This window comes from Alnus glutinosa, chromosome 3 (genome assembly GCF_958979055.1).
Source record: "Alnus glutinosa chromosome 3, dhAlnGlut1.1, whole genome shotgun sequence".
NCBI classification, from domain to species: Eukaryota; Viridiplantae; Streptophyta; class Magnoliopsida; order Fagales; family Betulaceae; genus Alnus; species Alnus glutinosa.
Window position 1 is genome coordinate 29,816,681 of NC_084888.1, and position 14,603 is coordinate 29,831,283.

At 32.7% G+C, this 14,603-nt stretch overlaps 1 protein-coding gene across 1 annotated transcript; it reads left to right on the plus strand.

Moving 5' to 3' along the window:
* Positions 1 to 10,661: 10,661 nt before the first annotated feature.
* Positions 10,662 to 14,380, plus strand: LOC133863866 (histone deacetylase complex subunit SAP18). Its single transcript, XM_062299988.1, has 6 exons — positions 10,662 to 10,826; positions 10,955 to 10,987; positions 11,523 to 11,633; positions 12,570 to 12,665; positions 13,859 to 13,930; positions 14,169 to 14,380. Exons 1-6 carry the CDS (start codon positions 10,710 to 10,712, stop codon positions 14,199 to 14,201), a joined length of 462 nt encoding a protein of 153 aa, XP_062155972.1. The 5' UTR covers positions 10,662 to 10,709; the 3' UTR covers positions 14,202 to 14,380.
* Positions 14,381 to 14,603: the final 223 nt, after the last annotated feature.

The window sequence follows — 14,603 nt, forward strand, 5'->3', positions numbered from 1 at the left end:
TTTATGGCTTAGCAACAAAGATAATTGTAGATTGTAAATTAATTAATGAATAATATGGTTAATTATCATATCAAATGAGTTGAACTTTTGAAATTTCTATTCTAAAAAAAGGGGAGATGATATATATATATATATACAAATTAAGATTGATAAATTTTATTTGGACAAACAAAACCTTGATATATATATATATATATTATCAATTCCATGCTCTTTATCCATTTCCATGGCTAAAGACCGTAGAAATTAAATTAAATGATTGTGATATTTAGCAATGGGTACCTTTGGATCGATCCGAGCCAAATATCTCCCAGAAACTTGGAAATTCGATCATTACCGTGTTTGCTTCTTAATTTGTTCAACTACAAAAATGATGGGTGTACTTAAAATATTAATGAAGCTTTGTTTTTTTTAATAATGCATGCTATAAACACTTCCTCTTCTCTATGTACTCCCTCTTCACTCTTGACGTGGGAGTGCCACGTCGCACTTCCAATTTTGTGATAAAAAAAAATAAAAAATAAAAATTGCTCCCATATTTAATACACGTGTCCATTTTGGACGGCTGTACAATTAGACACGTGTCTAATTTGACGCGTGTCTACATGCAGTAACTGGTACTGTAGACACGCGTCAAAATGCTGCGATTTTTGTAGTGTTAATTTGGTTAATCAGCACTATTCCCCACCATTACACAATGATAATTGGAACACCCAATCAATCTGATAATTGTGGCAATTAGATGTAAGACATCGATCTAGTAGTCGCGGCCACCCCATAGTTTCAGTTGCGGTGGCCAACCACCTCCACCTATAGAGGCCGGTAATTTACAGTGGCATCATGACGTTGCATTGCCCATGTTAGGACGTATAGAAAATAAAAATAAATTAGGAGTACTGTCGTCTCTAGTGTTTTTTTTTTTTTTTATATATATTAGTGAGTATTGTGAGGGGCCTTTTGGGATTTGGGCGGTTTTTATAATAAGTTGGGGGATTACAGCCTAACATTCACGCCGATCTGATGGATTGACTGTTATATATATATATATACTGAGGCAACAAGGCTTGCAAGTACGTACTAAATCAATGGGTACGGTGCATAAATTCTCCAAGTTACGTACACATGTTTATCTAACAATGTTAATCATGTGGTCGTCTTAATCAAGTTTATTTTATTATTATTATTTTTTTATAACAGATTAATATAATAATTAATTCAGACTGCCAAATCACTGAATCAGCATAAAACGACAACCGGACCACCAGTTTGGATATATGGACCTATAGGGATCTAAACAATAAGGATTTGGCCAAGGTAGGTGAACCGTGAACGTACTAGACTTAAAGATCCAAATGAAAAGACGTTATTGCGAAAGTTATTGCCACTGAAATTTGTCAAAGAAAAATCTATTAATTAGAATATATGCGGGTGGATTTGATCGAGTACTGTTGATTAATCAACTTAAGATAATTATGATGATACATTTTTGTCATTATTATTATCAGATCGACATGCAGTTAAGACTTAATTAAGAGGGTGATTACCATAAATTAAAATTAGGTTTTGTGGGTGAACAAATTTGTTAGAAAAAATATGTGAAGGTTTTTAGAATCACGGAAGCTATGAAAGATCACTCACAGAGTCACAGAGCATTCTTCAAAAAACTTACTCTTAATTAAGTTTGTTTTAACATAAAATGTTCTCATAATAATGATGGGTTTTTCATGGCAGATGTCTAACCGGCACGAATGCGTCGACATGAAACGAGTTCTTGACGTACAGATCGAGCATTTTGTCTTTCATCCTCCGACGTTCGGACTTTTTTTTTTTATCGATTACAACACTCGCGATCTCATGCCTGAAACCGTCGCGATTGAATTGGAAAAAAGAGCAAAAGCAAGAAAGATGGAATGTTATCCATATGAAATTGATAAGAATTCTTTGGCGATTGGAGAAAAAACTGTAGCTAAAGTAGAGAATTGCATATACTTTTTCGATAGCTACTTTGACTATTATTATTATTGGATATGTTCTTACTAGCTAGTTACAAAAGTCATTCCTAGCCTTGTGCTCCATCGTTTATTATATATATATATATATATTTTATACTTAATATGTAATATTAGGGCAAGTACTTTCCACGTAGAACCTAGCTTTTTAATAATCAATCGTCCATATGATTTTATAAATAAAATTATAATTTAATAGATTAATTATGATCTATTTTAGCCCAGACCGTTTAATTAATTAGCTGGATTTCTCTTTTTTATGGATGAAACCCACCTTGGCACCTTTCAATTCATTGGTTGAAATGTCCGATCGATATGAATGCCACCACCACCACCCACTTTCCATGCATTGCTTGGTCAAATTTTGTTCCGTCAAGAAATCCCATGCATGGGTATATATATATATTAAAATATATATGAAAGATGACGCGCGTACGTCCGAAATTATATTATATAATTAATTTCCACTTCTTTTGCCCATCCCTCACTTTTGACACTATATACATGACTTATTCTGCAAATCTTAGGAAAGAAAGAGTAATTCTATTAAGTTTTTTTTTTTTTTTTTTTTGCCCCTCTAAAAAGAAGATTGCTTTTAAAATTATAATTTGATCAAAATTTTATAATTAATAATCAATTACAAGCTAAATGATAATTTTAAAAGTCATATCATTATTAGAGGGACTCCTAAAATTACTTTATGAAGAAACCTAGAAGTAATGATATGTATATATTCTCTAGTTTGAATATTACGAGTAACGTTATAAACATTCTCACTTAGTGGCGGAGTCAATACTTTTGTTCAGGGGTCAAGATATATATCTTTTTTTTAAAAAAATGAAAAAAAAAAAAAAAAAAAAAAGCACCATCTCACTAGCAATTTTCAAAAATGCACAATCTTACTAGCGATTTTAAAAAGCAGATTTTCTGCATTTTCAAATCGTAATTTTTAAAAATGTAGTTTCCAAACGATTTCTGTTTTGCGATTTGATTTAAAATCATACTTATTGTTTACGAAACGCAATTCCAAACGCACCCTTAGAGTCAGTTTGAGATTGCGTCGGAGAGCTTACAAAGTACTTTTAGTAACTAAAAAGCTGTGTCAAACAAAAAGTTGGCATGTTTGGTAAAAAAAACTTTAAAAGTACTTTTTTACTTTTTTTACTCTAAAAAATAGGCCAAAACGCACTTTTGATAAAAGCTTAATTAAAAGTAAAGTTTTTGTTAAAAAACTTTTTTAAACTTTAAAAACTCTATTTTCCAACGCAATGCGAGGATAGTAGTATAGGAAGGAGTAATGCTTCACATTATCCCATTGTCCTCCTTTTATCACCCCAAAATTGATGTGGCTCTTAAAATTATCATTAGATTTATGATAGATTACCATTGGATTTTGATCCAATGGCGATTTTAAGAGCCACATCAATTTTGGGGTGACAAAAGGAGGACAAGGGGATGATGTGTAGCATTACTCGTATAGGAAGATATGAGATAATTAAGTAGAACCCAAGTGATATTAGCTATATATGAAGGTGAAATTACTTGATGTACCATTCAAAATGACAAATTTATGAAAGCAATAATTAATTGAGACATTTTCTCTTCTTCTAATTTATTTGTATATCTCCCTTTTTAAGATTTCTTGAAAAGAGAACTACGGTAGGATATATAAGGAGATTTAGATTGTATTTGGGCTTGCGATTTTGTAGGATAAACACGTGTTTTAAAACAAAGTCACAAAAATTGTCATGTTAGAGAGCATTTGAAGAAAAAAAAAATGATGGTTTGAAAACTTCTAAAAAAAATCACATTTTGGTGCAGCATGCAAGATGATGCGTTTTTTAAAAAACACAATTTTAAGAGTCTGTTTAAGATTGCATTGAAAATTAGAACTTTTGCCTATAGAAAGCATGAGAGAGCTTTTTAGAAAAATCCTTATTTTCAAGCTTATCCCAAAATGCAATTTTGAGCTTTTTTAGAACAAAAAAAAAAAAAAGTTTTTAAGCTTTTTTACCAAATGTACCCAATGTTTTTGCTTGGCATAGCTTTTTATGTACTAAAAACATTTTTAAGTTCCTTAACGCAATCTCAAACAGATTTTAAAAGTTAAACTGCAATTTTACGAAGTGCTTAACTACATTTTAAAACCATGCATTTTATTTCTTCAAACCATGCATTTTGAAATCATTAAATCAAACAGACACTAAGAAACGCTCAAGTCCCACAATATGGTAGGTAGCATAGTTTTTATTAAAAAAAAAATTCCCTAGAGCAAGGTTAGCTACCTTGTGAGTTAAGATGTGCAATAATAGCTTTTTCATACAATCTTTGGTCCATCTTTGTTGTTAGTTCCACATCACTAGCTTTTATACTGTTGGCTGTAAGTAAATTCTACCCTAGAAATTAGAAAGCAAAACCAGGTAATTAATCTAGTAATTGTTTACTACATTTGTAGTTGCCTTTTGTTAATAATATTAATCCTAATAAAATTAAAGGGGTATGCCTAATTTGTATACAATCTATAAAGAGTTCAATCTCGTTTCTGATTATACAATAGTATGAACCCAGTACAGAAATCGAGGTTGAACAACTAATTAATTATAAGATGATTGTTAGTTAATCCCGTAAAGAAGGTTTGAATTCATGATTTCTGCTCCAATATTGCCTTGTTAGATTCCATTAATCTCAAGAGCTTTAATTAAAAATAGAGATAAACTATAGAATGAAGATTTGAACTCAAAACTTGATCAATTTTGATATGATGTTAAATTATCGATTATCCTAAAAAATTAAGCCAACAAAAAATAATGAATTTAATCATTCGATTACTAACAATCATGCGCGCACTCTCATACTTTCCAATATAATGTAAATGATTATGCTGTTACTTGCATTGAATAATATAACATTATTGAATCAAGATGGTTTTTATTTTTTTTTTGTTATAAGTGATAAAATAATGGAAAGTACCACGTGATAAATATCGATTCTCATTTGCTACTACTAAAAGGAACAGATCATCAATTACTTTTTTAGCAATGAAAAGAGATGCCAATGGGGAAATATAATGACGAAAATTAGTATAAAATACTATCTGCTAAAAAGGTTTTTTTTTTTTTTTTTTTTTTAAAAAAAATATATATATTTAACAAAATCATTTTTTTCTCCTGAAAATATTTTTCAGCGTTTAACTCGTACAAAAAAATCACCAACGACGTAAAACGGAATTCGATTGTATTGGCCAGATTCAGGCCCGACTTGCTAGAATCCAGTTGTACTGGCCGGATTCAGGTTGTACTGGTCAGATTCCGGCCAGTTTGGCCGGAATTTGGTGACTTCGCCGGATTCTGACAGAAATTTTCGGATTCCGGCCGTACTAGTCAAATTCTGGCCAGTTTGGCCAGAATATTGTATGTCGGAATCCGACAGAAATTTCGGATTCCAGCCAAACTGGCCAGAATTTGGAAAAAATGGCCAGAATCGGGTTGTACTAGCCAGATTCCGGCCAAACTGGCTGGAATCTAGTCTGCTGAAATCCAGCGACGTAGCCGGATTCGACATCTTCTATGGTAGAGTCGGGTTACCACTTACCAACAAACTCCAATGCCTAACGGTGGTGGATTCCCACAAACGTGCGTGCAAAACTGAAGAGTTTAAATTCAAAAAATCGTAAATCGTTTTTCAAAAAATAAAGAGTTTTTTACAGTCGAACTGAAAATGATTTCCGTTAACAATTATTTTTCGTCTCAATCAAATACCAAAAATTGCTGAAAATATTTTTTAAAAACTATTTTACGTCGAAACAAACGAATCATAAAATACAAAGAATAAAAAAAAAATTTAATCTTGACACCGATCTAGTCACGGTGAAGAAGACAATAATGAATATATTCTGCGAACAAAACTAATTGTAACGACTTATTATGAATATTGAGTTAAAAAATAATAATAATAATAATTGAATGACCTACTGAGGGAATACCCACAATTAATGACCAGTAAAGTTCAAAGGCATTCGAGTCAAAGCTGTGGAAATCTGACCAATAAAGAGATCACAAAATCAATCAAAACATGTGGCCTGTGGGGGCATTCCAGCACTTTCAAATGTCAGATTTCTTTGTCCTTTCGGACAAAATTAACATGGGAATAGTTACAATATATAACGACTAACGTATGCTATGGTGCATTGGCATTAATTAATATTTTTCAACAATGGTTGCTGGAGTGTCAGCATCATTGCCCCCTTCTTCTTCCTAGGAAGATGGTATGAACTATGAATGGCTCATACATGAGCCACCAGCCGCATGCATGTATGGACGTTATATAAAGCTGATAATTAATAAATTATAAAGACCCTGGCCTGCAACTTTGATTTGATTGATTCGTATTTATGGTAGGAGTTAGAGGTCATTTTCATTCAAATGGTGTACAATTAGATGTGCTACTATAGTCTATACATACCGTGTAAGAAAATACCATTACAAATTTCAGCAAAAGTATTTTTTTATATATATATATATAACAGCATTAAGCAAATCGTACAAGAAATCAAAAAAGGATGAACTAAGCAAACTGACTAATTTTAGATGTTTAGGGGATAAACTTAATTAGCAATCGTTATCTCATTAATTTTTTGAAAGTATAATCGGAGATGCGTGGCAATCCCAACTTATATTCTGTACGTGTGCACTGATAATTATAATTGTCTTATCTTGATGGCATGCAGTAAGTGAGATTAATGCAACTATGGCACCCTTGATTAACTGCCTTTCATTCACCACTAGGTTGATTTCATACATTAATTTAAGTAATTATTTGTTAAATTATTACTTGTTTTAAAAGTTTAAGTTAATAGAAATATGTAAATTTAATCATTTAATTTAATAGCGTAAAGTCGGCCGGTTATAACCGGTCAGTAACCAATAACTGGTTTGGTACCCGGTTGAAAATAGCCATTAACCAGCCCTACTGAACTGGTTATAGAAAATATTGGAATCGGTTATATATATATATGTGTGTGTGTGTGTGTGTATTTATTTATTTATTTAAAAAATTAAAATAAAAAAAATTTAGGGTTTGATATTTTTACTTTCATTCCAACTTCGGCTAACATATTGGGCCAAAAAATGTTAATTTTTGTTTAAAGGGCAAAAAAAGTCTAAATTAGGCCCAAAAAGTAAGCCCAATACTCAAATTAGATCCAAAAGATCCAAAATTTTAAAATTTTGGTTACTGATCTGGATAACTGGATATCGTCAGTTATTAAATAACTGGTTAACCGGCTATCAAAGCTGGTTGGTAACCGGCTATCAAAGCTGGTTGGTAATTTTGGCCAACCATAACCGGATTTTCACCCATAATTTAATCAATATTTTAACATTCTCCCTCACGTGTAGACTCAAACTCTTTTTTAATAGGCGAGCCCATCACGTTAAATATTTAATTGAAATATGAGGTAAATAAAAGAGACAGAGTTTGAACTCTTAAATTACCGCTTATAATAAAAGCTTAAGATGATAATAAAAAATAAATTTAATCATTTAATTAATATTTTAATATATTATAAAAAAGTATTAACAATTTTTTTTTTTTTTTTTTGTCTTAATTAGCATACATATATATATATATATATATGTATATATATATATATATATATGGTTAAGAGTTTGATTTTTAACGTTGTAATGACGAAAAGGACAGCCCATGGTCACATGTACATGTCTACTCAAAAGACTGTAAAAATATCTGAGAGCATGAAGTCTCTCTCATCTGTCATAGGATTAGGACCTTCCCCCACAACCTGTCATGGACGTCGCCTTTCTGTTCACGCTGCAACTGCTACCTGCCATCTCCATTCTTTCAACTTTGTGACCATTTGGCATCCATTGGAGCGTGCTCCTCACGCACGTAATGATGTAAAGGATTTAATGATTCAGAGAGAGAGAGCGAAAATTAAACACTTGCCCCAGCCCAAAGAAAAGGACTCGTAGGCAGAAGAAAGGTCAGAAAACCTAAATCCTTGGAGAACAGCCTTTTTTTTTTTTTTCTTTTTTTTTTTTTTTAAATTTTTTAAATTTATTTTTTTTTAAAAAAAAAAAAAAAAATCTACATACCCTTTCAAACTACCTCTTAATCAATATCCTCCGAAGCTACTAAAATATTGATAATGTACTCTAATGCCAGAAAAAATATAAAAATAATCTTTTAAGTTTTTCAATAAAATAAAAATACCACTATAAATTGAAAATAATAAATAATTTTTTTTAAAAAAAATAAAATAAAATTTTTATTTAAAAAAAATTAGAATTTTTATTTAAAAAAAAAACTAATTTTTTTTTGAAAACGAATTTTTTTTTTTTTTTAATTTTTAAATTTGGCCATCATTAGTTTTTATGTATTTCTTTTATTTTTTTTTTAATAGTTTTAGTTTTTTTTAATTATTATTATTATTATTTATTTTGTTAAGGATATTTTCGTTATTAGAAGGAATATTGACAATTTTTAGTAGTTTAGGGGGCATTGTCAATTGAGTGGTAATTTGAGGGTAAGCGGATTTACTTTTTTTTTTTTTTTTCTTTCCTAATTTTCTGAGAACAGCTTTGGTGCCACCTTCGTTACGATTACTCTGATCCATTTACGCAATATTTGTCTCTATACGTGAGGCTAATATGCATTAATTAGGATACATTTAGTGGCATTAATTATATATAGAGTAATGTTTCTTGTACAACTCTTGCACAGCTTTTGCACAACTCTCTAACAACTTTTTTTTAAGAACAACCATTGAATATTTAGGGCCCTCATGTAGGAAAACAAATTCAATAGTTGATCATAAAAAAAAAAAAAAAAAAAGTAATTAGACTTGTGCAAGAAACATTACTCATATAGATATAGCCAGCTAGACAATAACTATATAATATCATAATTTCATTTCACAAATTCTAAACCCAAATATATGAAAAATTACATCTAACTAGTCAAAGTTTTACATCATCTATATATATTTTTGATAAACTTTCTATTTAATTAAAATAATTACCAATGAGTTTTATCATCTAAATTTTATTAAAATACTTGGAAAAATATAGCTCAAACTAATAATTTTGCTTAGAGTACTCCCAATGACTTAGTCATTTTGCATTTTTAGCTAAAATAGCTAAGCAAATATTTGAAAGTCTCATCCATCCCATTATGCAAACTACATGCATTTTGCGTTTTTGATCCATTTGTGAATAGTGTCACGCCACACGTGTAATATATTAGTTAGGAGAAACTTCACTTAACTCTTTGAACTTGAATCACTTTTGCAATATCCCCCTCAAAGTTAAAAAAACTCTTAATTAAGTGTATCATACTTCTAATTGTTTACAATGTCACCCCTCCGATCGAATTTTATGTTAAATACTAACAGAGGCATTTGAAAATTATCAAAATACGTACCCTCAATTTTATTTTATTTTTAATTTTTACTTTTTAAGTAAGGGCAAATATGATTTTTTATAAAATAAAAAATAAAAAATAGGGTTATAAAAGTCATTTCACTCATTTTGTCATCCGATTTAACTTCAAACCCTAACATAGGGGTGACATTGCTGAAAATTGAAAGTTGAAAAACAAGACACATCAACCATATATCAAAGAACATGCTAGGCGTTTGATTTTTTATTTATTTAATTTTTGTTTGTGAAACAATGCATCCTTTTTAAGGTGGGACAATGGTAAGTGCAATCACTTGGAAGTTCTGAACTCATAGATAATATAAGAAAAAATATAAAAAAAAGCCCCCTAAATTAACAGTCGATTTTAAAATAGCTCCATAAATTTTCAAGTGTGCTAAAGTGATCCATCAAACTACCAAAGTGTGCCAAAAATACACATTTTATCAAAATATTCCTACAAAACTCTCTCTTTATTTAATGCATGAATAAAGAGAGAGAACCTCATCTCTCTGTCTCTCTGTCTCTCTGTCTCTCTCTCATAATTAAGAGAGAGAACCTCCTCGGACCTCCACATCCTTGGTGGCTTCGCCAAGGAAGGAGGGATGATTTTCTTTATCTCTCTCCTCCCTCCCTTTGGTCTTTCTCTCTCTCTCTCTCTCTCTCTCTCTCTCTTCTTTTTTTCTTTTCTCCACAGATCACTACGGCAACTCCATCTCCGCCACTGGTCCGTTGAACACTACCTCCGTGCCTTGCCCCACCGTCGGCCGTTTTGTTCTTGCTTTGATTGGGGTTTCTATATTTGGTCATTTCCAAACCATTTTTTGGCCCATTTCATATTATTTGTTTGTAATTCATGCATTGTATTTTCATTTTGCGTCTGTTGTTGGCGAGTTCACCCCTTTTTCAGTTTTAAGATTGTTCACTATCTCTTCTTTTCAGTCTATGAGTGAGAAAGATCCTCCATTGTAATCATTTTCTTTATTGATTATAATAATAATAATAAAAAAAAACCTTTTTGAGGAGGAAACAGAGGCCACTAAGGTTCAGTGAGTGGTTGGTATAATTTTATAGGCTAATGGGCTTGGTCGTGGGCCCAAACCAAACCGGTAGGCGTCAAAAGAGTTGAAAGAAAATGGGCTTTTAGTTTTTGGGTGGGCTCAGACCTTCAGGGCCCACGGATAATACACCTCCAATATAGAGGAAGGGGGCGCGTGTGCTTTGTGCCTGCGAGAGAGAGAGAGAGAGAGAGAGAGAGACTGCGATGGCGGGACTAGGAGAAGCACAGAGGAGACAACAAAGAGGGAGACTGCTGGGCCCACCTCCAAGAGGACCTCCCGCTTTTGCTCGCCCTCGCTTTGAGCCCGTCGACCGCGAAAAGGTGCCCTCGCTCTCCCTTAGGGTTTCTGATTTTGCAATCCTTAGTTTTGTATTTCTTCTGCTCTGCCGTAAAAAAATTATTATATCTGAAATATTTGTTTGAATTTCGTTCTTGAATTGCTTTTGCAGACATGCCCGTTGCTGCTTCGGGTTTTCACTAAGGTATGCTCGTTATTCGCACTGTGGACTGCGTTTGCCTTTTGTTTTTCTTCTTTTGAGTATGAAATTGGTGTGGGAAACTCTTTGCAATGTGCTTTTATGATCTACCTCTTTCCATATGTGTACAATTATCATTTTCCCTTCCCTGTCGACGGTCATGGTTATCAAGGAAGAAGAGTTATGTAAGGAATAGAGCAAGATGTAATTGTTAAAGAAAATTGTATGAGATTTGAATTGAAAACAATCTGAAGAAAGGCGTGTGTCGTCGTTAAAATCTTTGAATTCTCCCGTTGTCTGATCATCAGTGTGTTATGTTTGTCTTCCTTGTTGAGTAGTGCTTCGACCCTTCTTTCTAAATGGGGGTGCCCGTCCACCACTCAATCACGGCAGAAAAGTCTGACCTTTTTTTTTTTTTTTTTTGGCCTTGATATTCTGATTAAAAAGACCTTGAGTGCTTAGTGAAGAACCTGTCTTGATTGTTGTCTTTGGCATTGATTCATGTGGAAATGTTTCTTCTAACTTGTTGAATTTTCTGTAGATTGGGGGTCATCATAGCGAGGGAGACTTTGCAGTGAGAGGCAAGGAGCCCAAGGATGAGGTTCAAATTTATACCTGGAAGGATGCTACTCTTCGTGAGTTAACTGATCTGGTATGCTCTCTGTCTCTTTATGTCCCCTGTGTGTATTTATCAATGTATATATATGCATGTGTGCTTTCTTTTGTATTGGTTTAGGTATATGCGCTAGAAAAGGCATGTCGTTGTCGTTGTGGTTGATAGGTATCGTATGTTCAAGGGGGAGGGGAAGTCCGTTGACCATTTTGTGCATTATGGAGTGTGTTTTTCAGTCGTTTTGGGCTTTCTTAGGTTATGCCTAGAAGAGTAGCTGATTTGTGTGCTTGTTGGTGGATTTGTGGTAGCACTCAAAGTGGTTGTTGTGTGGAAGATGTTGTTTTCTTGTCTCTTGTGGTGTTTTTGGAGGGAACACAATGATAAAATTTTTGAGGATCGTAAGAGGACATTGGCAGAACTTAAGTCTGAGGACATTGGCAGAACTTAAGTCCTTATTTTTTTTAATACTCTTTATATTTGGACAGCTGCATTTTTAGCTCGTTTTGTGCTTAGCTTGATATCTTTATTATTTTTTCTCTTTCTAGCTAGGTGTTTCTCTTGTATAAGTTTACCCGGGTTGCGCTTTTCGCTTCTAATGATATTTCGATTATAAACAAATATTATATGTGCAATTTGTACTTCTTCATATCTAAATAGAAGAGGAGTTCCAAATTTTTAAAATTGATACCAAAACTTTTCTGGCAACCTTCAGCATACGTCACCCACAAGTGAAAATCTTAGGTTAGTCAATAGTCTACTGTAGCATACAATGAAGTTCGTACAAAGTCCTAATATGTGTTATCATTTAAGCAGAACGAAGCTTATATCTCACATATTTCTTTCCCTCCGATCGCTTCAAAAGTGGATATTGGTTTGAAATGATAACTGATGAATTTTTATTTCTTTGTTACAGAAGTTATTTCTTCTTCATTTTTATATTTTTTGGTTCTGTAGTTTATTATGTTTCTTTTACAGGTCAAAGAGGTAGCTCCAGCTGCAAGGAGAAAAAATGCAAGACTATCCTTTGCTTTTGTGTATCCTGATAAAAATGGCCGTTTTAAAGTGAGAGAGGTACTCTGCGTGTGTGAGAGTGAATAACACAGCCATAATTCTGTCTCTGTCGATTTATGTGTTATCATTTATATGAGTGAGTTCAGAAACTATTCTAATATGTGCATTTTTTTATTTTTATGAATCTAATATGTGCATGCATTAATAAGTGGGCACACGATTTTAGTTCTGCAGTCTGATGAACAACAGTTGACCAGATATATCTTTTCAGATGCATAATTTTCTATTCTTTCTCCTACAACTCATCTCCATATTACTGTCAATGATTTATGCTAAAAAGATTGAAACCAGTGTGATGAAAAATTTTGGTATGTGGAGAAATTGCTGCATGAATTGTGTTTTTGTTTCCACTATGGTGTATACAATCTTATTCAATTTCACATTTCTCAAATAGTTTACTAGCATTTTGAGTATTTTGTAATATATCTGAACTGATCTTAAAAATGAGGAATGGCATACGTGTACTAGAAAAATCTTGGGCCTGGTTGGTCTTTTGGTAGTAGAGAAAATAGGACAGGAGAGGGGGACGTTGGGAGGACGACGCCTCTAAATATGCTTGGGATGATTTTGACGTGAATTTCCAAAGTGTTGAAAACACTTGTAAACATGCATTGCTTGTAACTCAGATGCTTATGACATTAATTTCCAGAATTAATTGATTGAGATTCTGGACAATCACAAGCACTTTTTTTTTTTTTTTTTTTAATTATTATGGATCTACTACCAGAAACTCAATGCGTAATTCCCGAATAATCTCCACTGTTGATTCATATCTAACTTTCCTCTCTCTTCCAGAATTCTGTGTGTTTTTCTGATTTAACTAAATGTTGTGGTTATGACTGATGTCCTGATGTTCTTCACAATGTTGACCAAGCCAATTTCTGATATAAGATATCCCATCTGCCAATATCATTATCTTGCTATGTTTTAACCTTTCTCTGAGTGGAAAGAAGTGGATTTGCATCATTGTAAATTTAACGTTCTGGTTTATTTGAGAGCTGAAATGGTTATGATATCTGTATCAGAACTCAAAGACGTTATTTGGTTGTGTGGATTGACATCTTAGCTCTAAAATATGTGTCTCATAGAAATAATATTGTATTTGTATATGCAAGTATGCTTTACTGGTTGATGCATGAATGATACCTATAATAAGGTTCTGACTGTGGAATACTCCATTGACTCATGTGAAGGTGGGGATGACCTATTCGTTTGGAAGTGGGAGATTAGATGATGGCAAGACATTGGCTGAACTTCGGTTTCAGGTAAAACAGTATGCTCTTTCGGTTTCATTTATTTGGGTTGAACAATACTATTTAGTAGACTATTATATGACTGCTATACAATTTGATGATGCGACAGTGAAAATTAACCTTACGATCAACATTTGAAAATCCTCACGCAATCCCAGTTGTATGACAATTATATAGCAGTCTACTAAAAAACATTACTCATTTGGGTTATACTCGTCATTCGTCACTAATTTGTGTTTTACAAGTGCAGATTGGAGATTACTTGGATGTGGGTATTCTGTAGGGAAGCTCTCTTCTTAATCTGATATATTGTTCGGGTTGCTCATATGTGTACATAAAGTGGCTAGTTTCAAGTTGTTAGACATGATGTGGACGTCAATTACACCCATGTTTATATGTAGTATCGCAAATTGAAACATTTTGTGGGCTCGTGGAATATTATATGAAATATGATTTTGAAAACTGATGGAGATTGGTTGATGTGTGAATAAACAAGGTTTGAAGCTTTTTTGTAAATTTGGATTCTAGATAGTGAGGGCCGTTAAAAAATTCACGTTTGATAATATATTCAACGAATAAATTAGGTTTGAAGCGTTTTTGTAATTTGGATTCTAGATAGTGAGGACCGTCAAAAAATTCACGGTTTGATAATACATTCAACGACTGATTAAATAAAGAATAAGTT